The 26,956-nt window shown below is 35.9% G+C and overlaps 1 protein-coding gene across 1 annotated transcript in view; it reads right to left on the bottom strand.

The window, feature by feature from the left end:
• Positions 1-4,550: 4,550 nt before the first annotated feature.
• JMY (junction mediating and regulatory protein, p53 cofactor) overlaps positions 4,551-26,956 on the bottom strand; it is a 71,517-nt gene continuing 49,111 nt past the window's right edge. Inside the window, exons 6-11 of the mRNA XM_067315983.1 lie at positions 23,241-23,428; positions 17,081-17,167; positions 14,446-14,541; positions 12,690-13,242; positions 9,860-10,170; positions 4,551-6,428 (exon numbers count right to left, since the gene is read on the bottom strand). Of these exons, the coding sequence (XP_067172084.1) occupies positions 9,863-10,170; positions 12,690-13,242; positions 14,446-14,541; positions 17,081-17,167; positions 23,241-23,428 (1,232 nt within the window). The 3' untranslated portion in view covers positions 4,551-6,428; positions 9,860-9,862. The remainder of the gene's footprint in view (positions 6,429-9,859; positions 10,171-12,689; positions 13,243-14,445; positions 14,542-17,080; positions 17,168-23,240; positions 23,429-26,956) is intronic.

Genomic DNA, 26,956 nt, shown 5'->3' with positions numbered 1-26,956 from the left:
TTTAAAGGCGCTGTCCATAAATTGCACCAGAAATCTGGCAGACAGAATGGCTTTGGGGTTTTATTTTCATCTTTTTAGTCAACTCAAAACAGAATTTCATTAGGTCAGTTAACTATCTTCTCCTGCTAGAGTACCTGGTGAAATGTAAGGGGTGAGAGACTGATGTCTCTCAACACACAAACACTGAAACACAACTTCATTCTCCCTTTGGCATCGCAGAGGCCCCCACCTAGAACTGCACCTGCTGTACTTGAAATCAGAAAAGACGTTCATAGACAAAACAATGCAACTTATACAGGAAACCTCAAAATGCACACTTCACAGAACAGCTCTGTGAAGGTTATACAGGTTATATAGGTAATGTATTTTCAAACCTTTTAAAATATGAGTCCTTTATATGTAATTGAGTTTGCTTTCAAATGATTATATTGTACATATACAAAAAAAAACAAGCTGGAAAAGCCAGATGTTTTAATCTTTTACATTATTGTTACTCATCCTTTTAAACTAAGTGAGTGCATTTGGAGGCTTGTTCTTTCTTCATGTTACAGTATTGCCACTAGTTAACTTGAAAAAGGTAAGAGTTAAGGGGTCTAAGCTCTTAATATTTCTTGGTTTAAATTTCTGCTCTTTTCATATAGTGTTTTTGTCTTTTGATTAAGAGATGGAAAATGTTTTTGATCTGTATTTAAGCTCAACCATCCTGCATCCTTTAAAAGCAGGATTCTTCTATAAAATCTCATCCTTTTATGTGACTTAATTTACAAAGATGTTACCTAATTATAATTATTTTTCTGGTGCAGCATAGCTTAGGCACAACCATCTGCCATAAAGCAATGATTGAGTTAGGCAGCTTGAAGAGCTAAAGAATGATAACAATGGAAACTTAAATGAATGATATATGAAATTTTCTGTGGCAACCAAACTGTACTAAAATTTTTTTTAAAGGCAGGTATGCATTTGAGTTTAAAACAAGACAGTGGTCAAATAAATATCCTTTAATAAAGAAAAAAGGAATCATGTTTAAGCACCAAAACTGTAAGTATGATGTTACATCGCATGTACAAGAAGGTGAGTTCAGTACTTTGTGTACAGGTTTAAACTTGAGTCATGATAGTAAAAAACATGAAATACACAGCAATAAACTTGCATTGCAGAAAAGCTGCACTAAAGAAAAAAAGAGCAAAAGGCAAACAGTTACAACTTTTTAGTTTTTAGGTATTGCTGGAAATGTTTGCTTAGTTTTTTACCTTTTTTTTAAGCACGCTCTTTGCTTAATACTTTAGAACATGGAGCATTATTAGGTATAGTAAATTTGCAGAGTCATTTACAATAAAATATGCATTTAATAGGTCCTTTGAATATAATGGTGTGAAAGAACTTCCTTAAAGCCAAGCACAATGTGCTAGTGTTTGATTCTACCTATAGTATTGCACAAAGCTAGTGAATGGCAAATCAGTTTTCCTTTGATTATTTCTCATTTATTCAACAGGCTTAAAAAAAAGAAGTTAGTTTCATTAACCCTCCCTGGCTTCATTCATGCAAGTCAATCTGCAGCTGTCTGTATTTCTTGAGCTTTCATCTTATGATGATGTTATTTGTAAATATGTAAAATGAGATCCAAAACATATATAGCAACCACAGTAACATGTTGGGAGATGCTAAGTGCGTGTCCCTTGTTCCCAACGCCTATTCCCCAATTCAGAAATCAAAAAAATTTCCTAAAGGAATCTTAAAAATCAAGCTAGTCTAAGGCAAATTAATTACTGACTTGGTGACAGTCTCTTGAACAAAAGTCTCTGCCCTGTTAGACTATACTCACCAAAACAGCAATCATCATTCTCTTTTTTTTTTTTCCAAATGGACACACTACTGGTTAGTAGCCTTAGATATCAGCTTTAAATAATAGTCTACATTGATATTACACTCAGCAGAGTAAAATTCATTGCTTGGTCATTTTCCATATTAGAGGTACATCAGAGCATTCACATTTGAGAATGGAAAGAAGACCTTTTCTGTCAAATTCTGCAGCTCTAGGCCACAGACTAGAGAAGACCTGAATCACAATACAAATACATAAATGTTGGGTTGCAGATTCACCACAGTCAGAGCTGGGAGTTTTGGATTAAGAGTCAAACTGAATGGGAAGTGCAAAGAAATGTATATACAACAACAGCCCCTCCCAAAAATATACTGGCATGCCCACCCACCCTCACCCCTCCTAAAAATTTTAAGTACATGTATTAGGCAGCAATTAAATATAAATTCACTTTGTAGGAAAAAATTAAATTACAGTATATTTATAGGTTAAAAACAGCCATCGCTGTACTTTTTACAGCATTGATGGCAATATGTCAATGTGCTTACTACACCAAAGAGCAATTTGCAATCAAGTTTAGAATGTGCTACTGTGTCACCTCCAGTAGCAGTCAAATCATGCAACACACTCTCCCAGTAAGGTGCTTCTATTTACTCCTTTTCTTTGCAATAATCTTTGCTTGTTCTTAACATTATTTTTCTAGCACTAACCATAACAATATAGTGTTCATGCTTATGGAATCATTACCAGAAATAAATACAGGTAAGGTAATTACATAAGCATTACAATGAAAATAGTATCTGCTTACACGAGTAACCTTGAGCACAAATTACACTCTTGAAATTCAGTGCAACAAAGGAATTAAGGGTTACATTAACCAGTAAAAGTTTCTGCTTTCTCTTCTCATGACGTTGAATCTTCAATAATACTCCTGTCATTACTTTAATATTAGACTTTACAGAATATAGTGCTCATAGCCAAAATGATTCTTTACAAATAACATAGTGAAGTATGTTGACAACATAAGATCAAACTAATTTATTGTTACAGATATCTGGTGTAGGATGCAGACTGTCAGATTTTTTTTTTAACCCTGAAAGGGGGATGTCTAAGGAAAATAAAGCTTTCATCTACCCTAAAAAGGCAGCTTAACTAAAACATGAAAACATGGTAGGAAAGTGAACAAAATAAGAATATTGGTTATTTTTAAAGGATCTGGAGCCTCTATGATGGAGAGAATGAAATTCATGTAGATGCAAATTCCATTTCTGATCAAAAGGCTATTGTTGTTTACCTTACATTTTAGTTATTTTAGTAGAAATTTAGTATTTCATTCCTTGTTCCCACTCATAAAAGATTTTCAGTCCACAAATAAGCATTTGTAGAACAAACATTATGCATCCTAATTCCTTACCTCACTGGATCTGTTATACTAAACTAAAATAGTTTTGGTTTGAACAAAGCAAGCAAGTTTCTAGGCATGGAAAGATCCTGAAAGCTGACAAGTTGCTTAAGATAAACGACTGGCGATAGAACAATGCAGCCACAACAACGAAGTCCAGCCACAAATGGCAAATACCAGAAATTTGCAGGAAGGTCTTTTCCATGGAGGCTCTTTCCTTGCGTATATTTAAGAATAAGTGCCCTTTCCATAATGATGCTTACTATGATTTCTCAAGCACCAACACATTTATTAGAGCTTTTCTCAGCTAGACAGGTGCCAAACTCAATGCAGGATTGTCATAATTTAAGATTCTCGTGAATATACTTAGACTTTTCCCATTAGCTGCTCCAGCCATCCCACTACAAATTTTCACATTACCGAGAAGGATGGGAATGATTTTATGCATTAGCCTATATACTACATATGCACAATTTTTATACCAAAGTGGAGAATTATGTGAAATTGTGACATCTAGTGACTCATGGAAGATTAAAATCTGGGATTTTTTTTAGCAGTATGTGGAAAAAACCATTTACTTTCCACATTGAAGATGGCAATTGGAACTGATATAAATCGCTACGCTCAGCATAACTAATTTTTGTGTGCGCATAAAATACATGTTCCTATGAGAAACCCTTTTCTACAAACTAAGCTATTACAGGAATCTAAGATTTTAGCTAGGCATAAAACATACCAAGAACAGTTATTTTTTGAAATCATGCACACATTTTCAAGACAAAGTTGACAGACCACATGGCAAATAAATCTGAAAACCCTGCAGTGCAGTACAGCATGGAGCTACTTGGATATATCACAACACAGTGCTAAACTGTGGACGCAAACATTGTGCAAGAGGACCATTACACCTATATGGTAAATCATACTATTTTCCCTTGACTTGGAATTTTGCCAGTGTCCCATATCCATACAGTAAGGAATAAAAATGCAGGCTAGAAAACAGGAGAAAATGGACATAGAAGTTGCCCAATCAACACTATTAATTTAGCACTAAGTTGCACATGAACTGTATCATCTGAATTACCATCCGAAATCATAGATCTGCTTTGTGTTATGGCCATAAATTCATTCAGTTTTGAAGAGTGGTGTGACCGAAAATTCAGACAATTGCAGAGCAGAAATACACCACTCCCTTCAGTACAGGCTATGTCAAATGATTATAAAAAATTTTGAAATTACTGTAATTGGTGCCCAAATATAGCATCAAACAACTTACAATCACACCATGCACTCAGGGTTCATAGCAGATTTGGGGGGGGGGGGGGGGAATCTTGTATTTTCAGGTACTTGGAAAGCCTGGGAACACTTGAGTGTTTCCCAGAGCTGGTCTTCTCCTGAGAGAGGAACACAGACCTGACAAACAATTCATACAGCAGAACTGATACAACTCTGAAATAATGCTGCTCGCAGGTGCTTTGAAAATGAGTGTTCACTAACTTTAAAAATAAGGCAACAACGTTAAGAGAATGCCTGTCAGTAGCAAGGGTAAAGTGACATCCTTTTGAGATGTTTGATAGAACTTTGCTTTCAGGAAAGCCACCGCAAAGCAGCTGAAGGGTCCAAGATCTGAGGTTCCTTTAGGTGATATAACCTATTGCTACAGTAAGTACTCCTGTTCCTATTTAAAAAAGTAAATGGCAAGACATGAAATCTCCTGTTATAAACATTAACACAGTACGTGTTCCATTATATGACAGCAGCAATACATAACTCCACTCAAAAAAAATCCACATAGTAATTTGTCTTTCACAAAAGGAACAGTGAATGGAACATATCCTATATAGGAAAGGGATGGTATTTTTCTCAAACACAGTGTATGTTATGCTAGTAAAAATAAAATACTAGTGAAAACTTAGTTTTCTTAAGATTGTAATAAAGGTTGATTTTCTAGATGGTACAAGACTACTTGTATCTCTGTACTGACATAACTCTTAGAATTGTAATATTATAAGAGTAGCTGCCTGCAGCCATTAGTCATGAAATTTACGGTTATTTTTAAGTATACACTGCAGAGGAAGTTGCAACTCTCCTTCTTAAAAAAGTCAGGATCAAAAGGGAACTTGTTTTTCAGCCAACAGGCTTTTGGGTATGAAAGAGAAATATTTTTGTGGCCACTAAAGGGAATAATAAAAACCAACAAGAGAAGCATAATTTTCACAACTGAAGTATCAGTATGTTTAAGTGCTTTGATCTTTTCTAAAGAAGGCTACTTACAGTAATCAAACAAAAGCCATTTCTAACCAAATGAGAAAAATAATTTTAAAGTATGAAATTACAAAATATTGCTTCTTATAATAAATGATTAAAGTATAATTAACTTGGTTCAGCATAGCTAAATATTATTTTTAAAAAGCATGAAAATGTCTACTTTAAAAAGTTGTAAGACTACATATGTCCTTCAAAAAGGAGCTGCAGTATGCCTTGCTAAATGTACCATGTTGGAAACAAACACACTCTTGAATATGTACTGAGTTCAACTCTTAATTCTCATTATGCTGTAGTCACTTGTTATTTTTCATACTGACATACACTTCTTCACACTAAGAAGAAAAAAATTTTAGTTGCACAATACTGAATTTCAGCTACTGTAGTGCAACTATCCTGGTAAATTAGGAATTCTGCTCTTTTCTGTAATATCACACTGCTACATCGCAAGCTTTGCTGCAAGGAGCTATTTAGTCAGTTTTCAAGCAGATGATATATTCAGTGCAGTGAAGGGTACGTTTTATAGCTGTTTTGATATTTTAATCAAATCCCAAAGTCACTCTAACAACAAGTTTTCGCCCCACTCAAAAAGCCACTCTCACTTAACTGGCCACACATTACTTGCACAAGTATTAAAAGTGGGTAAGCATCCTGAAGATCTTTTCTTCTTGATTATATAAAATGCACATCTAAACAACTTAGCTTGCTGTCCAACCCAGAATTTTTGGAACAAATTCAAGAAAAAAGTGACCTGAAAATCAACATTTCAGGCTGTTTTTTCCCACATACTGAATCATTTGCCAAAGAAAGCCTATTTCTTTGCCAAAGAAAGCCTACTGTGGAATTGATGGTCAAAACTGCTGGCTCTGAATTTTCAGAAATGAAGAGGAAAAGTAATCTTCCACAGGGGTTTCTTTTCTCACTTCAGTGGCTGTGAATCACCTGTTTGAAAAAACAAAAAAAACAAAAGGAACTGCTGAAAAGCTAAACAGCTGAACAAATCCCCGCTGTTCAATGCATCAGGCAATTCCAAACATTCAATACTGAGCAGTCTCTCTAACAGCCTTGATTCTCTTTGCTCCCAGTGCAAGGACACTAACTCAGGAGCCAGGACTCACAGAGTATGACCACAGCTTCTTTTGCCTTATGGTGGTGTTGGCAGTGAACACAGACTAGAGCTTGAAGAGGCCTGAAATACTGCATTAGAAGACTCTGGAGAGCAAAAGGTCTTTTCTTCACCCAGCTACTTTGTCCATTACTCCCAGGAACCCAGAATTCACGTTACCTACAGTACTCAAAATGCACTATTGGCATTTGTGGGTACCACCATTACGTATATGCACACAGAAGGGCTCGGGCTACTTTTGATAACCAATAATCTTCTGTTTTCTCATACAGAGCTACCACATCTTTATACTGCTTGTTCAACTAGTACTTCAGATACACTAAATGCCTCAGTAGTTTTGAACATGGTTTACTGCAACTATAAGGAAGAAACTGCTCTTAAAAAAAGGTAGTCATGCAACTTTATGTAGACGTTAACTCACAAAATAGGTAATACAAGAGATAACTAGATTGTCTGAAGCAATCAGTTACTATTATTCTGTCTTCAAACTTCAATAATTAAAGAAATCACTTCAGCTTATTAGTCCTGCCTTGTTAATATTCTCCTTTTCCACTGCTGCATATATTTTAAGACACTTTTCTGCATTTGATAAACATATGTCATTATATCAGATTTAACTTTCATTCTTAAGCAAATAATTGCATTACATTTAGCCTATAGCAATGTATATATATTAAACTATGTAATGTATGTGCCCATATACTTTTGTATAACTGTTTTCAATCTAAAATCTCTATGCAACTGTTTTTTTATGTGTGCAGAGCGTACAGTTTAAAAATCAACAGATTAATCTTTTTAATAAAGCATGGTATTAAACTGCTAACCTGATAGTAAAAAAACTATTCTGCCGTTTCTACAACAGACTGTTATTAGATTTTATTCTTGTGTAATGAATTCTGGGTAATCAGTTTATACGTTCAAGTAAGCACACTCATCTATGTGAAAAGTGTTTATTCAGCTGAATTTCACTAGGACTATGTTTCAGTTTCTCCGTTCCTAAAGTCAGATTATTCCATGCACCTGCACTGCAAGGGCAAGCTTTTACTTTCTGACTTGTTAGCCTTCTTATACATCTGTTTTTTAATCATCTGTACTATCTGTTAAAAAATCTCATCTAACTACATTATTTTCATAATAAAATCTGATGTTGGTGAGAGAAAGCAAGTCCCAGATGTGTGAAAAATCTCCAAGGAGCACACTCAGACCTCAGCATTTGGCAGGACTGCATCTTAAAGGGGGAAAACATCATAACTGTGCACTGGTAGAACACTTTACATTCAACACAGCATGTCTTGAAAAGGAGACAGCAACTGGTGCACTAAAGGTACTTCACAGCAGTGACTTTCAACCTGCACTCTGACTTCCTTCTAAAGGGCTGCAAAGGTAAAGGTAAAAAACCCGTACGCATGTATACTGTCCAGCAATGAATACATAAGACTTCTAAAAGAGAATGTGCTTCCACTGGAAAATGTTTAGGGGTCCACCAATTAGATTAAAACAATTCATACCACTCTTGGATATATTCCTTCCATTTTTATGTCCCATAGTATTAAAAAGTATTCTTATTAAAAATGCAAACAAGATCGCAAAGAATAAGTTACGTTTACTAAAACCACAAAGTCAAATCACAAAGTTTAAGTTTGGTCAATTATCTAGGAAATTAAAAGAGAATAAATGCACTGAGAAAGTCAAGTCAGTTCCAAGGTATGTCTTTTGTTATTTTAGCTATGACTTAATTGCTGAATGGCTGTGGCAGTGGGAGTTTTCAGTATGCAAACAATATAAGAAGTTAGAGTGGTCAGTGACTACAGTTAGATCTAGGCAGAACCGCTTCCACTATGAGTTTCAGCAAGAGTTAAGTACAATTCCATTCCTGGATTTCCAAGTCCCAAACTAGTAGTACATTTGGTATAGAAGCAGCATGCCGTAATTAAACGGTATTAAATTACTAGGGTGGTCAATGGCTACTTCATAAGGAAATAAAGGCAACATTTATTTTCCTTTTTAAAAATTTAGAATGTAGTGTTTGAAAATAGCATACCAATGGAACAGCTGGAAACATAGTATTTTATAATCAGCACAATATACAGGAGATGATGGGGCAAGTCACCATCACTTTTTAAACTGCTGTAGCACCTTATCAATAGTCACTCTCCAGCTATGGTAATAACTAAACAGGGTAGAATTGCCTCACTGTAAACATTCAAAAACATTATCTTCTTCCTACTGCTAGATGCATTGCGAGGTTTATAAATATCTGTTTTACATTCTTTTTAAATATCCTTTGATTTTTGAACAGGTTTTTAAATTCTTAACAGATTGTCATACATCTCTTTTTTCCAAATTTTAGATACTTGCAGAAAAGTTTACTGGAACCCTTTATTTACACTTAATTTCATCCATGTGCCAGCAGCAGAAAAGAACCACCACTGAGGAACAGTGCTGTACGCAGTTGTAATCAAGAATCTCTTTGTGCTACTAGTGCAGCTTTAATTATGAAAACTAATCTCTTGTCAGTTTCTGTTTTGTTCTGAACTCATTAACTTAATCTGCTGAAGTCTAATATCTGCACTTACAGGCACTGAAGTTTAATATAATGTAAGTTGGTGGGATTTGTATGAATAGCAGAAGTATAAATTGTATTTGTAAATTTACTGTTTATATTCTCGAAATTCAATGAAGTCAAAGTCTTCACAGATTTGAAAGCAAGCTATCAAAGAGGCAGCTACAAAGGGTAACAACCAACGAGATTTCAGTGTGTACAGTGGTCAAATCTAATCATCCTCAATTTGGAGCTATTCGGTCTGAAGTGTTTAAACACACTACGTTTTTCACAATGCCAGAAGCAATTAGAAAATATCTGAAGTATAGGGTGTGTCCAAGAGTGATTGTGCTGCTTTGTTACTTAAAAGCTTTTTAAAGCTTTTTTGTAAGCTGCAAAGAGTCCCTTCAATTTACTAAATAGTATAGAGCTTTTTACAGGAGCAGTACTGTTAATATTCAGCAAAAGTATTCAAACATAAAAAAGGCTAAGATGGTGCCTAAAATGTTTTTTCTTACTATAAACCTTAAATTCCTTTAAAAAGTCAGTGATACTAAGTTCATATTTGCACTTTTATCAGTTCAGAGGTCAATGATAGTTTAGTTGCATTCATACTAAGTCTCCTAGAATGCATAACCTGAGGCTTAGCAGCTATTGTTATACAAAAAGTGTTGAAGAAATAACTTTAAAATTTAGGTTAATTACAGGTTAATTTTCCCAGTCTGTGCAAGGCAAACTCTCCTCTTCATCCTCTGATTCAGGTGATGCTTCCTTAATTCGTCGCAATGCTTCATGGATGCTCCTTGTCAGAGGGTCAGTATCAGGCAGAATTGTAAAAGATTCTCTCAAAACATCCTTCTGCACTTTCTTCAGTTTCACCCCTTTCCTGATCTGTGCCAAGATGTTATTGCTATCATCTTCATCAGGAAAAGGAGGGAGACTTCTCTGCTCAACTTTTCTTAAGTGAAAGCTACCACGCTTCAAGGAAGCCAGTACTTCATCCATCGGGGAACTCACTGCAGTAAATCAAAAGACTTTCAGTATTATTTTTACTAAATTTATTCAGTCAGGGTCTTCATTTATATTTCCCACAGAAGAAAAAGTAGCCACATGCAGTTAATGCAATAGTTCCATATAGTAAGTATAAAGGAGACTAGCATTTTCAATTTTATCATTCTGTAGCTGTATTTTGGTTTTAGCCTCTAAATTTATCTTCCTCATTACCAGGTCAAAAGTGGATTACGCAAACAAATATAATTTCTGAAAACAAGTAAACTCACATCAGGTATGAAGTAAAACTCTTGGGCAAGATGGCTTTCCTCTTTGCAGTCAGGAAAATCAAAATGGCTACAATGAATAAAACTCTTAAAACCCACCCTTCATTCTATGTCCTGACATCAAAACTTAGGTAATAAGCATGTAAACGAAGTACTGGACTGTGCAGTCAAAGAAACACAAGCACAGAGGAGAACCTACACTCTCACCATCTGCATTTTGTAGCGGATTTTACCTAATTCTATGACTACTACTCTATACCAGTGCGGGAAGCAGCGGTATAGTCAACTGCAACAACATAAAATTTTCTGCTCCTCCACTTTCAACATGGAACTTTTGATTCATGTATGAGCACCTAGTCACAGTATGCCCATATAAATACTCTTCCCTCATAATTACGGAAAGCAGAGAAGTAACAGTTATTATTTTATCACCAGTCCTTCCTTCATCACCAACCTGAAACTAGTCCTCTGCAGAAATAAAATCATTAGCTCTTTGAAGAGCTGGAAGTAGGCAAGATCTCTATGTCAGAGAATGTGATATAATACTCACGGTACAACACTGCAAACTAGCTAGCACAAGACAGCACACACAAAATGCAACATATTATCAATCAATAGATGAATATCCATCTCCAGTTCTTCTATGTCTGTTGTAGAATACATTTTTAAAACCCTTTGCATTTATGAGTGGACTTTGTCCATCTGACTAAGGGCACTGACAGGGATAGACAAGACGAAAAGACTGGAAGTAAAAGAAGAAAAAAGGATTGTATGTTTGAAGGGGAAAAGAAAGATCTTAATAAAACACTCATCTGTCAAAGAAAAGAGACAAATTTCTGAAGAGGTTTGGAACATTATCCTAAAACTTACAGAATAGAGAGCAGCAGGTAGAGTACAGGTGCAGATACTAACAATACTCTCAAGGGGGAGGATGTAATTTGATTTTATATTTGCCCTTTTATGATGTATATCAAATTACCCACACAATACATGTTTTATATAAAATTGATAGATAAAATGGGTCATATATCCAAAGCTGAATTAGTGGAGAAACAGTGTCAGAAAAGTAAACAATAGAACCACAGGAAAAGAAAAATGGAGCACAGCAGCATCAAAATTAATCATGGACTTAAAACACTACACCTGCAACCTGCAAGGCTCTTAAGAACTTAACAGTTCTGTAACTATTCAGTTGCTTCAAGGTATTTCAGGGATTTAAGAATTCTAGAGGAAACATACCTGTTTCTGTCTGGTAAGACAAAAACATTTCTCATTTTGATTTTATCTGGATGAGTGAAAATGTCAACCGTTTCCTGTAGTTGCAACTGACAAAGCTGTGGGGAATCTTTAATAAAAGGTTATGGTTATTCCAACCATATTCCACTAATGTGAATCAAGGCCTACCCAAGGCACTTCTTCTCAGCGACTTTCAGTGAAATAGCACAGCTGAGTGCTTTCGAAAATCCCATCACTGATTTTCAAATAAAAACTTAGCTCTAATATAGCATTTTTCATCTAAATGTCAAGATTATGATGTTCAAACATGGATATTGTTCTCTCTATTTTATATATGGGATAAAGAATAAACAGACGGTTAAAAATAATTAAAACAGAATCACGTAATAAATTTGTAACATATCTCCCAACTCAGCCTTGTGCTCTGTCTACTCAGTTTCCCATTAAGTTTTTGATCTTTCAAATCTTTCCTAACATGCTTTGCTGAATGATTAAAGATTTAATTCTCAATTGTTGTTAAATGTATATATCGTCACTTAGCTCTCAGGGGACTTAAGGATTTGTGGATTTTCGGACAAAAATTTGGAGAAACCCTGAAGAAAGCATTCTCAAGGCTTCCTATGTCCCAAGACAGGCGTTCATTTTACTAGGTCATAAATTATGTTAAATTCTCTTACTGAAAAACAATGAACCCTCAGAGGAAGCACATCATACTTAGTGCTAACTGCAAACAAGACAGAAAAAGATTCTTTGAGCCAGTGCTTAACTCCCTCTTCTAGGTAGTATAACATGGTCTATCACATAATCCCTTTCATAAGCTTTTTCTGTTTAACTGAACAAGTACACAGTACACTGTCATAAAGGTCCTAACATTTGTTTGAGTTGCCAACAATCTTCAGCTGAAAAGAATTTAACAATTTTTGCATTAATAATTTATAAATCAGAGTATACACTTTTCTATATAGCAATTCAAAAGAGAAATTGGTACATTGCAACTAAATACACTGAAACAAAAACATTACCTCTCCTCCTCTGTAAACTCTCTAGATCACCTGTCTTCTTAAGCTTCTTCTTGGCACTGACTAGCTGACTACTGTCAAACAGATGTGCTGCTGGGACACTGGAAGAGTGCTGGACTCCCTTCTCCTCGCTCTGCCATTTAACAAGGCTATCGGTTTTCTCTAAGGATTTGGTGGCATCTTCCTTGGAAGGCAGAGGTGGGGGTGGAGGTGGAGGTGGTGGAGGCAAAGGAGGAGGAAGTGGAACTACAGTAACAGTCTCTGGTTGAAGCTCATTACTAATGTGTGGAGAAGTACTAACATGAAGCAGTTCAGAGGTAACACCATTGGGAGGTAACAAAATATCTTGAAGTTGTTCTAAGCTTCTGGATTCCTGCACTTCCAAAGGCTGAACTATGCTTTCCAGTTCCACCTCTTCACTCTTCTCTTGGGTTTGTATGGTTGCTGGCAAAGATTGAGGCTGATCTACACAGGATATTGAGCTGCCTGTACATTTTCTTCTTGCATGAGCCAGTCGTAGTCTGGTTGATTTAAGTATTACTTGCCCAGGGTACCGCTAAAGTGAAGCAGTTATTTACAGTTAGATAAGTACATGCAACACACTATTTTAGATACTAAGTAACTGTCATTAGCCTTTGCCTTTCTGACGAGCAAAATTTATTTAAGTATTTTCATTCATTTTGTTCTGGAGGTAAAAAACAAAGCAAGAATATCCTCACTTGTATTAGTGATGCAAAAATGCAAAAATGATTCATTTTCTTAATTTCTTTTCTTGGTTAACGTAGATCTGGTTGGTCTAGTTAGGTATACACATGGGTTAAAAATGGGATTCACTAAGAACCAGATTCTATATTTGAAATAGTGTTTTTTCTGAAAACTGTAATTCAAAATTCCCTCTTGCTTCCCTTTTCTAAAACTGACCAATGGTTGTCTCTGCAACAAAGTCCTCAAACATTTTGAGAATTTCCAAAGTGTTTTTAATTTAGTTCCTAAATTTGCAGCCTGTCTTTTCAAATTACAGTTTCACCCATATCCATTTTTATGCAAAAGTAAAAACTGTTTCTGAAAGTCAAGTCTAAAACATTTTAAACATTGTGGCAAGCCCAAAGCAATAGAATTCATATCAATACAAACATATTCATATATAATATAAGTTCATTAACAGGTGCTGGTTGTAATAAGTAACCTTGCTTTAATTTACAGAGACTATGCAATTCAAAAGCCTTACAAAGAATAAGGATGTAAACAGTGTTTTGCTGAGCAATACAACTTTCCAGTAATCAAACTTCTCATACCAGTACTTTATTACATATTCAACACAAACAAAAATTGTCTTCACCAATTAATACAGTCTCTGTTCTCTTGCACTTTCATCCCTCTCCTCATTGCCTCCCCATCTCTCCATCTTCTATTCCTTTTCTGAGACTTAGATTGTAATAGGGAGGGCCAGGAACTGGCAGGTGTTCTGAAAAACAGTGGGAGTGGATGGGTGTATGCCAAATGATAATGCTCTTTGTGTGAAATATCATTTGGATTATACTTCTGTTAGGGAAGTCTGCTAAATGCCTGGTCAAAATGCTTATCAAAGCATTGGGAAGGCAATGGCCAGAGAACTTTACTGCCACCAATGCCATATTCTTTTGTAGATTTTCTAAAGAACAGTTAATTATTCAATTATTCTGCATGCTCCTGGAATGCAGTGAAAATTTCCTCTTCAAAAGAAAATGGCAGAAAAGAAGAATAACTCTTCTTCTGTTACCTGTTTAAATGTGCGGAGTCTGTCCAGTGTTTTCTGTCGCTCCTGACTAACCCAGGAACTCTTTCTTTCCTCTTCATCTTGTAGTTGATCTCTCTTCTAAAAAAAGAATATGGAAAACATGTTGGACACTACATCCAGTGCTATGTCTAACATGAAAAACTGAATTAAAATAACTCTTCTTCTAATTGTTAGGAACTATCTAACAATTTCTTCTCTAATAAACATATTTCTGAACTTTGAAGCTTTGCCTTTTTTTTTTTGCCTTAAAAGAAAAAGAAAATAGCTATTATGCATTTCATATTTTATAACCTTGAAGAAACATGAAACTCAGCAAAGAAAGATTGAAAAACACTGGAACCTTTTACCTTAGAAGATGGTAAATAACAAAAGACATGATAGAGTATTATCCTGAAAAACAGTATAAACTAAAATGGTATAAATTAGCCAGAGAGCAAACCAGTGTTCATTTTCTCTCATACCAGGAAAAAAAAGGATAATAATCATAAGGCTGCACATTTAAAATAAGTAATATTAGTATTTTCATAGTGCAAGAAGCCATAGAACTCAGTGTCTCAAAATTTGGAAGCTAATATTTAGCAAATTCTTGGAAGTAAATTATTATAATTAAGTTATAATAGTAAACTAAAGTTTTGTATTTAATGAGCTTAACATGTCATTATTTAATCCAGCCTGATTTTCTGTAAACTTGACTAAATAAAGGTTTGAAGCTCTTCCTCACAGCCAAAACAGTGACATGGTTTTCTTGCCTGGGGATCTTACCTCAGTGAAAACACACACTTGGATCCACCTCCTTTAACTAGTCATCCATTTTCACAAAACTTAAGCAAAGTTACTACATCTTTGAAATGAAACACTACTCTTCAGTCAGATTTATTGAAAGTAGACACTAGTTATCCAAAGGAAAAAGTTAGTGGACTTGTAAGTTCAGAAGTTATCAAATGGGAAAGTAACAAAATCATAGAACAGATGACTGTAAACAAAACTTTCTAAGCAGAAATAGCAGTGTTAATTCTTACAGGTCTCATAGCATTAAGTGTTACTATTAAAGGCTGATCTTGATCACTAACAGTTCAGATCACCTTTGTGAACTTTTATTCTCATCTAGCCAACATAAAAGCAGTTCCTGCCTACCATTTTCATAAGTCAGTGACTTGCCTGGTATCCTTATAAAGGTCCAATTTCTGCGCTTTCAAAGGGGGTAAGTATAGAGGCTTTAGGGAGAGGAAGAGGAGTACATGGCTGACAAAGGACAGGAAACAGAAAAAGGAAGCAAGGACAAGAAGCATGTGGTTAAAACAAAACAAACCAAAACCAAAACAAAAACAATGGGGCTAAAAAGTTACAAAAGAAGCATGAAGAAAAGATTACAGCAAGAAGAACAAAGGATAGTTCTCCTACCAGCACACCTGAATATTTCATATGCAATCAGGTTGAACTTTTCCTGAAACAAAGGCTTGAACTTTAGGGTTTTTTTTAATATAAGAATGGTGAATTTGAAATTCTTATCTGGTTTCAGGTTTGGACACCTTTGAGGTTATGTTTTCAAAATTTTTCATGAATACCAGTGGCTGAAAACCTATTTTAAAATAATAGTAGAAATTTTCAGTCAAATTATTAATGGAAAAAAAGATTTAAAATAGCATAAGGTTCTTTATATAATGTAAGTTGTCAAATCTGTGAAATAAATAATTTAAAAAAAAAGTAGTGTCTGAGAAGCAAGAAAAAGATCCTCAGCATAGGCAAGTCTTATTCTTAAAAGTGATAAATGAACTGCAATCCATATAGCAAAGTCCTTTGCTTTATTGTTTCAAGTTCCTGAAAGAGTATGCCAATTCGTGTTGTCTTTCACTAGTAGCCTTTTCATAAAATAAATTATGCAACTGACTCCCTGGACAAATATATCAATGTTAAAAATGTATAAGAATGAAATAGAATCACTTTCACTGATCTAATTGGAGCCTGAATTAAAAAGACTTGGATTTCAATGCATGTTTGACAAAGTCATCATTATTAAATATTGATGCTATATCAGCTCCCAAGACCTAGCCCAGAATTTGAATATTCTTTAAGATAAAGTATTATTTACAACACAACAGTTGGACTAACTAGCTTACTTTCTGTGATGAGACTGCTCAGAGAATCATGGAGCACATGTTTGGAACTACATATTTTACACAACACAATTCAAATGCTTTTTTTTTTTTTTGTAAAAAGCAAGTGAAAGAAAAATAATGAATGATCTTATTACCATGCAAAGATAAATATGTAAGGTTTCTTTACTCATTTCAGCATATCTGATACTGTACTCAGAGGTGTCCAGAATCATTTATGTGCAAATGTTAACAAGCTCTGCATGCACCCTTAGCCTAACAGTAATCACTTAAGACTGCGAACCTGCTATTAATGAACTGCTTTATTTGCTTAGGTTCAGTGTTACCCTAACACAGCTATATATTTCCTCTCACCAGCATAACACGAAGTCCATGGTCCAAAGGTCAAGGATACACTTTATCTGTTTAAAACAGCCATCACTGAAAACTGCTAATGAAAGTATAATGAGGAATACAAGCAATTAGCTAAAGGCTAACCTCACTAGCAGAGAGCTCAAACTTACTAGCTGCACAGTATGGTGCAATCTGTACTCCTCCTCGCTCTGGTGACGCTGCTGGATCTTTTCATTATGCTTTGCGATACAGATCTCCTGCAGAGACATAAAATGTTTTCTATAAAATATACATTTCAAATATCAGCTTATAGTATGAAATGTAATATTTAACAAACAGCACTAAGAATTAGAAAAATAAAAGTTACAAAACTAATCTCAGACAACTGTTCAACCAAGCTAATTTAACTTACAATTGAAACCATAAAATGTAAACAAAATCAAGAAAAAAAACCCCCAAACCTACTACTTTTAAGTGCTAGAAGAATATATACAAGTAACAGTGCTTGACAAATCTGTTCTACAATACCAGTAGAGAAGTGGCAAGACATGATGATTTGTCAAATAGTTGGGGGATCATAAAATCCATGTGCAGTTCCATGTATTAGTATATGTGGATAATAGTAACTAACTCTCAAATACACTATGTATTCCTGTTTATGCAACTAGGCAGCTTCCCATTTACAAGTGTCACTTCATCTTTTGCATGTACAACCAATCTGTAAGTACAAACATTGATAAAATTGTTATAATTTTATGCATGCACAAGCAGGTTCCCTTATTACACAAAATTCACATCTGAAATGTCAAGTTTAAAAGCAAGCATTTATTGCATCGCCTGAGAATAAGAACAACAAACTAAAAAGGAAACAGGACAAGTTACAATAGATGACAAGATGAGACATGACACTCAAAACTTCAGACAGATTATAGAAGAAAACTGAACTGCATGAAGCATCAGCTGTAAAGAAGAGGAACCTGCAGGAATTCAGAGTAGCCAAGAGATGGACCAGTGCACAGGGCAGTACCGCAGGCCAGGAAGTCAGACAGCACGAGCAATGAAATCGGGCCCAAACAAGGTCAGATGCGTAGTTAGAAACAGGTATCACAGCTGCGTAGGAGGGGGCAGTGCCGGGCAGCGCTGTGCAGCGTGAGCACGATGGGAGAGTGCTGCGCTGAGGGGCAGCCGCCCTGCGCGTGCGGAGCCCACCGAGCTTCGCAGCCCCAGGGCTACGCGGGGCACCTGGGGGGCATCAGCCCCCATGCACGATACTGCATTGGTGCCGGAAAGACAGGCAGTCAAGGCGGGGAGAGACAAAAAAGCCCAACATTAACTTTTATGGAGCTGCAGAAAAAGCTACATTCTCCTAAAAGCTGACAGTGGACACAAAGTGCTTACAGAAAAGGTAGCCGGGGCTCCTGTACACCCAAGAAACACACCGTCTTAAAGTGTTTCTAAACAGTAAGAGCATCAATTTTGCTGCAGTATACACATAATGCTCTGACAAGAGTACAGGTTTCTGAGGAAATGCTCTTCCCAACTTCATCAGAGGTAAATATACAGCTAAGGAGTGTTGCTGGTGTTTTGTTTTGTGTGGTGGGGTTAATACCAAGGAAAAGAGGTCAACTGATACAACTGGAAAAGTTAATCCATTAAATTTTTAACTGTAAAAGTACATACTACCTAATTTCTACATTTCAAAGATGCAGCAATAACTTCTGAATGTTATAGAGATGCTGAAGACTTTTCTTAATACTTTTATCTTCACAGTTTATTCTCTATTTATGTGCTAAGTTCCATCAAAACAGTATTGTAAAATAATGAGGAAGATCATATTTTAGATTTGGAGGGGTTTTTGACACATTGGCAAGACTAAAGAAAAGAAAAACAGTATGAGAGAAACTTTAATATTCAAATTACAAGAATATACTCTCACAAATACTTTAGGGGGTACAGCTTTCTGAAACATTTTCTGTTTAGCATCAATATTCAAATCTTTCTGCATAAGAACAATAATGCTAGATATTTTAAGTATGTAAAGAAAGAGGATAAAATGGACCAAAACATATTTGGTACTGACTTTATACTAAGAAAGAAATGACCTACTTTAATGTAATTAGGTCTCTATGACGTGAAATAAAGCAAGCAGCTAGGAGAGGCTGAAAACATGTTGCAGCACAGGATTAGAATTCTGAATCATCTTTAGTAATTACAGAAATGGTCTAAAAAAAGGCTGCAATTTCGTAGGGACAAACGCAGGGTTTTCATCGTAGACAAGATAAGTGACTGCAAACAGAGGATGAAGAACAAATAGCTAGGCTTCAGCACTAAGGAAAATGACCTGGAGGATTAAGGTGGATGACAAGCTGACCATAAATCGACAATCTCACACCGGCAAAAAACAAAGCATCATAACTGGGTGTGCTGGGTGTATGTGGCCTGCAACCCATCTCCAGTAACGCTCTTGTTCTACTCGGCACTGGTAAAGCTTCAGCTGGAGCAGCACGTCCGGCTGGAGCAGCACTTCACTGAGGACGCTGCCAACTGTACAGAATTCAGAGAGCAACAAGAAGTACTGCTCATTTCTCTTTTAATCACCTGACTGATTTCTGTCATATCAGATTGTGCTTCTATGGCAAACCAGAAAAGGGAAGCTGATCAACCATTTCAGCCCTTCTCACTGGATAAACTACCACAGTTAAATATAATATTAGCACATAATATACATAAATATAATACTAATATAGATCTCTTTTAACTAGTTCCAATGAACCAACCTTTCAAATTGAAAAGCATCCCAATAAAAAAGTCAGCTTCTCATTCAGTAAGCTCTGTATGTGCAGAAGGCATATTTTATGATTTCTGTTTTGGTGTGTCTTTAAAATATAATAATAATATGAAAGTATATGAAGTAATCATATTTCAACTGTTACTGCAACTACAGAGCACCTGCTTTGGCATTAGCTATTTAAACTGCATGCTTGCAAAGTATCAAAGGTGACATATTAACCAGACACAACAGCACGTCAGGAAGCTCCCTAGGTCAAAGCATGCACTACAAACATATTGCGAACAGCTTCACCAGCCAGTTGCTTTTCCCTGTCCACTTACGATAAGGAATAGTTTTCCTGTACATACAATAATTGAATTTCAAAAATATTTTTCTAGACACCTTCTGCAATGTCTTTTTCACCCTGTCTCTTTGCTGTGTAGCTCCCTAACAGAGCAGCTGTTGTTTCATACTATACCAGAACTGATACTACCGGGCAGCCAGCAGGGGGTGGACTCAGATAACAATAGATACATCCTGCATGCAAAATCCATCACTAGCTTTCAAGAAATATGGAAAAATAATGAGACAACTATGAAAATCTGATTTTTGAATAACTAGCTCACTAGCATCAACACAAAGGATCATCAGGAAATGATTGCTCAACAAATGCAAATACATTTTGGGTAAGAAACTGAGAGAAGAAAGTCTATACTCATGTCAGCACAGCGAAAGAGGAGACAGAACATCAACCTCAGTAAAACCGTAAACTTAAGAAACGCTGGCTCAGTAGCTCAAAATCACAACTGAATGAGGGTTCTAACAAAAGATCTTTAGCCAAAGTTTCTAAATAAAAAAAGTTTGTTACAATTATTTGACCACAAAATTAAAAGATAAAAAGCATCAGCTGGAAAAAAGGGAAAAGGATTTCTAAAAGAGCAGACTGTGGAGAAGAAGATTGTAGTCACAGAAGTATATAGGCTTTATATTACCTAAAGCCTTATTCTACACATAGTATTTGATCCCCCTTAACTCACAGACAAGATTTTCAAATATTTGGATGATGAAACAGCCTTCTCCAAAAAATAAAAACTGATGTTAAGAGAATTGCTTCCTATTGTTTTGTTAATCACGGTATCTGCTGCCAGAAAGGACACATTCTCTTAACGGTACCTTCAGTCACCAAAAAGCTAATATGCAACAGCTATAATTTCTATATTCCTACATGTATCACAACATTGTGGTACACACCACTTAATGCACAGCTTGCTATTTTGTTTTCGATTACAGACCTGTCAAGATCAAAAAAAAAGGGGGGGGGCATCAAAATCCCACCAACCAAAACCAAAACACTTGTTTACAGTTATGTTTTAAGACACTTTGCTGAATCAAGCACAGTCGGGAACACAATCTGAAAGCATTGAGCAGACTCTTAGACTCTCGGTTCACCAATAGATGTTTCTGAATCATGACAGACAGACATACTTTCAAGAAAGAGATTTACCACACAGCACTTGCACTGTCCAAATCCACCCTCAACAACTCATTCGTTTTGCACTCAGCATTCAGTCACTGACTCACTCCCTCTCGCTGTCGAGATTCCGCTTTTGCATCCCACCTGCATCGCTGTTCTGCATGTGTAAATTAAACTGCACACTCTTCTGAACAAGAACCTTGTTTTCTCACAGGTTCATAAAATACAACTACACACAATAGGCACTATAAGTAATGTTCATTAACAATGTGATTTGCAATGTCACTACAATAGTAATTCAAGATATAATGCTTGCTTATATTTGAATCAGACACAAGACTCTTGATTTTCCAGGTAATTACTAGTAAGCTTAGCAGGACTCTGAGTTAGAGATGCATTCAGCAATAGTAAGAGCAGCTACAGTAAATACCTGTTTAACATAAATACTTATAAAAATGGCTGTGTTCTTTTCTCCCCACCAAGTACTGTAAAATGGCACAGAACAACTGATTCTGCCTGTTCTTTTTGCTCAGATCAAAATCTTTGATTTCCCCCTGCAAATTTAAATAAATGTTATTCTAATCTGTGTTTTCTTTGGTAGCTGAAAGCTAAGTATCTGACTACAGCATTCAATTGCAGGTATTTCTACACTGGGCAATAAAGTTAGTACAGAGAGCTGAAACTAGTTCAGAGAGTGCTGTGATGTGCATGCTCAGCAGCAAAGTTTCACACGGACACATCATCTCAGGTCCTGAAAGCAGCAGAGCCACACTATTCCAGCACAATGTTAAGCAGACATGACTGTACCACTCCCAGATGCAGAGCCAGATGAGCAATGCTACCATATACACTCTGCTTCGTGTCTGAGTGCACAAGTATGCATGCTGCACCTAGTGATATAGCCTAGAACAAGCAATTCCTTCAGCTTAAACAAGGTATTTTATCATAGTAGAACCTTAAAACAAATGAACCAGTAGAAGGTGACTGGTTAATTATACAGGTAAGAAGTCAAGCTAAGAAAATCTCTATTCCTGCTTCAGGGTCGCTTCTCAACTTCTCCCCTGTAAGTAAGTATGGAACAACAACCTGCTTCTAGCTATTGCTTTATTTCCTCTGTTACGCTTCAGATTTAGATATAGATGTATTAGTTATAAATGGGAGGACAGATCTTACCTAAGCCTACCGAAACTGTTTATAAAGGTGCGATCTCCCACATCATGTGATGACTGGGAATATACAACCATCCCGTGCCCTGGTACTAATTCAGAACAGGGTCTTAACAGAGACTTCTGTATAGCCTTATACTATATAGTCCTGGGTGAAAACATATTTATTAAAAAGTATTAAACTGACATCTCAAAATTTTGATAAATTATATTCATTAAGCTTCCTTGCTCATTAATAATGCATACTGATGTAATTGCAAACTGCTAAGGAACAATAAACAAGTCGTTCTGGAAAAAGGAATGAACATATTTACCTACACTTGATACACAATTTCAAAACATTAGCCATATTGCAACAATTTTCTGCACTAATAGTAAATAGCACAAAGTAACTTAAAAACACTACCTAGTTTTACAAATTAAGAATATATATTGGATTTAATGTATATTTGTCGAGTACAGAAAAACAGAGAATCAATGGCACGATACATAAGTTAAAAGGAAGCGATGAGAGAATGAAAATACGTAACTCATTAGTAAGACAGTATCCTTGAAGATTCTCTTCAAATTAAAAAACAAGATACAAATCTGCTCTCTGTAAAAACATGCTACAATCTCCACATGAAAGTATTCTGATTAACAGAAAAGAGTAACTGTTGATTTCCTTTCCTGTTCTGCTCCTGCAGTTCTAACTGATTAAAGGTTTCCTTAAAGCTAAACAGATATACTGAATCTCAAATATGTCAATTTGATAAAAACATGCCATTGTATTTGTCTAGTAACAGTGTAAAACAACTTTTAGTAAGTAGTAAATATAATCCATGAAAATTCTGAGAGACTTAGAAGCTGTATCTGAAATGCAGTCTTTTAAAGTTTCACTAAATTTGTTAAGTATGCTAGAATTTTGCAGTTTAAAGTACCTTTTTATTTCTGAGGTAGGCTTTCTTGGCTGAAATACGTCCACGCCTTGCTTCCAGCTGGCGGATTTTTTGTTGTAATTTCTGCAGTTCCTCTTTTTGCAGATGTACAGACGTTACCATATCCTCTTTTTCAAGCATGGCTTCCATACTTTCGTAAGTGTCATAATATACCACTTCATCTTTCTTCTCTGTTTTAAAAATGTCAGCAACAAAAAGTCAAATCAATAGTTTGTATTTGATTAACACTTTGTTTTGTTCAACAACAACCCCTCCCCCACTGAGTAGCAAGATTTAATGTAGAAGACTGCTATAGTCATTTGAGAGGAAGAGCAAAAACAAAAGGTCAGAGTGACAGCGCTAAAGAGCAAAGCTTGTAAGGCTTTATAAAGTTGATATGAAGAACAGAAATCAACATTAATGAAGCACAGCCTGTTATTCAGGTAAGCTCAGAGTATTAAAAAACCAAATGCAATTGTAAATGTTTGTTTGTGTCTGTAGCCTAACTTCGGCACATTGCCCATGCATATCTTTGGGTTTCTTAACTAGCGTTAAGTTACCTGTGATGCACCATAATACTCTCTGGTCTTCGCTACAAAGTTCAGGACATACAGGCTCTTCGTAAAGCCTTTGGCATGAGATTCCTCTATCACAAACTACTACTAATTTCATGAAAGGGGAGTTAGACAACACAACAACACTAAAAATTCTCTCTTAGGAGGTTTTTGACCTCCCAGTCACTGCTTCTGCTCAGAGGCAGCAGTGGGAGGGTAACTTTGAGGCCATCCTCCAAAGCATTACATGCCTGAAAAGGAGGTCATTACTAACAGTTTTATCAACACTCATGATTTTTAGCCTCCTGAGTGGAGCATTCAGTATAACATTGAGCTTATCTCTGATGTTGGCTTCTCATCTCTTGCCAAGAGGGAAAAGAACGAGAATTATAAATCCCTGCAGAATGTTGGGATGAAGGAGAAGCAAAGGCTGCTTGTTCCCTATTTCACTGGCATACCAAGTAGGATATGTATTGTAACACACCAAGAGGGATATGTATTATTGCTGGCTTAAACAGGCGGATAGGGCTGGCAGATTGTCCAGTGTCCACTGTGCAGCACCACCAAACCTTCTCATTTCTCCTGATTCAACTGCCTGTCAAGAAGATTGTAACTTCTTTTTCATTCAGCTTCCTCCTACTCCTGCTACTAGATAATTTGGAGAGAGGGGCAGGGATTTTTTCAGAATGCTATCCATTTTAAAAGAAGTTGTCATTCATGTTATTTGTATGTAAGGTCTCTGCTGCAACCAAAATTCACAGAATCACAGAACAGAACAGAATTCAGATTGTATCATGCTACTTTCAGCTCAGCAGAAGACATGATACTACCAGAAAAGGAGGAACAGGAGTATATTAATCCTAAATAAAAACTAATAGAAACAGACCTCCTTGAGTCTTTACTTGAGCATTCAGCTTAAAAAAACAACAACGATAAATATTTCATCCACAGTTAAACAACCAAGTTATTAGAACCCACTTTGAGACATCAGTGAGTAGAAAACAAAGCAAAATCAGAAGACACCCCCCCCCCCAAAAAACCCCCACATAGTTAGGACAGAAAGATAGGAATTTACAAATGAAATCCTAATAGCTCAGCTACAGTCCAGTCAAACACTGCAGTTCTAAAATGTAATGTTAAATGGGGCTTATAAACACCCAAATGTCTGAGAAAACTTGGCAGTTCTATTGCATCCTCCATCAAAAATTCCAAGTCTTCCACAAACAGCTTTTGAGCTTTTAAAATTAATATAAATTTGGCAAGTGCTTAAACTGCTAATAACTCAAACACTTAAAATAAACCAAATAAAATAACTCCCATTTAGGGAAGGTCCACAACATTTGTGTTTGTTCAAAAGAAAAAAAAAAAACCACAACCAAACAAAACAACCAAACCAAAAAGAGCCATCCAAAACCAAAACAAAATAGGAATCAATTATCATGTTCTCTGTTGACAGCACTGCAATCACCAAAAATCCATTTTACAAGGATGCATGGATAGTTTGTATGGATAGGATAAGACCCTTCAAAACTGTAATCTAATAAGTTTACATTTTGAGAATTTAAGTGCAGGTGTTTGATTAATGACAGTAAGATACTGCAGTTTATAATACTACAGTTTATTATCATTCAGTACTTTTCAGATCCAATGTGCTGAATTTGCAAGAAAATGTTCTCCTACTCCTAACTTACAACCTGCAACTTCAAACTGGCAGTGAAATCAAATCTTGCTCTCAAAAGATTCTCAGTGGGGATTTCATCCTGCTCTTCTGCTGATTTTGCACAGATCAGAACAGAATCCAAAACTCTCCGATAAATCAGTGCAGAGCCAATACAGTTAATGAGAAAAGAATAGCAACAGCCTCTAGAAGCCTCCAAAATGCATAGATTTCAAGTCATACAAATGTGTTCAATTAAAAGGCTAGTACTATACTGATTATAACTACAGTTTAAAAGGGAAAAACAACAGAAAATTCGAGACAATACTTCTCTCTGACTCAGTACAAAACCTCACATATTAAAAGACCCCTATATTTTTGAGAAATGCCTTCACTCAGACTAGATACAGAATAGTTTTGACCAGATGCAGCCATTTAAATGTAACATTTTTCACAATTGTTCTATCCCCACCTCGCCTGAGTAAATTCCAAAGAGATCATTTCATCCTTCGAACAAAATTCCCACACAGTTAAGAAAGGCAATTTTTATTTTCTGTCCTATGGGAATAGCTGAGAGTTGTTAAAAACAGTAATTACTTCTAAAGTAAACAGCTGCCTTTAATAAAAACATAAAAATCTTTTAGATTTTTTTTAAAGAATACTTTACAAATTTAAAACAGTAAAGGAAACCAGAATAGCAAACAATTAAATTGTCAACAAGGAAGGAGAGGGTTGGCTGGTTAGTGAACGGGGATTTTATTTCATTTTGGGTCAGGTTGTGGAGATTTTTTTGAGATTTCTGGGGAAAACATAAGTGACAACTCATAATGACCTGTGCTGTTTTTACAGCAGGCTTATTCTCTGAGGGCCCTTAGGTTTTGCTATTACCACCTCAACAAGGTAAGGATTTTGATACACATTTCCTTTCTTCTCAGCCTCCTGCTCAAGGGATTTCCTTCAGGCTGCATGTAAGCAAACTGTATAGTGATTTCAATATCAAAATTAAGTGCATTGTTTACCAAGTGCAAGCAACTATCCCTCTGTTAAGCACTAACTAGCTGCCCATAGAGGCACAAGGTCAAAGCTGCCACATTTCTTTAGTCACTTACAAAGTTTTCAAGCCTCAGCTTCCTTACATATAAATAGTGTTGTTGCCATGAGATGACAAGCATGAAAGGAGGAGATGCACACAACAGTGAGTGGGAGAGAAGACTCTATGATGCCTGTGTTTTATCTTTCTCCAGAGGCAACTCACAATGCAACCTAGTTTCAGATCTCTACTCTTAAGTGACTTCTAACCTCAATGTAAGTTTTCTATGCAAGTACTGTGAACTAAACAATAACACAGAGCTTATATGAATAAAAGCACTAAGTACAGAAAGGTCCAAAGGACAGAATAGGATTCAAAAACACTATATGATTTGCCTGTACCATTTCGATAGTCTGTGAGTACAAATGATACAACAGGTTCTGAAACCATAAGGTTTGCTCTAATCAGTAAGTTGCTC

Source organism: Apteryx mantelli, chromosome Z (genome assembly GCF_036417845.1).
Source record: "Apteryx mantelli isolate bAptMan1 chromosome Z, bAptMan1.hap1, whole genome shotgun sequence".
Classification (NCBI taxonomy): Eukaryota; Metazoa; Chordata; class Aves; order Apterygiformes; family Apterygidae; genus Apteryx; species Apteryx mantelli.
Note: the sequence above shows the minus strand (reverse complement) of the source record. Positions and strands in the feature narration are given on the sequence as shown.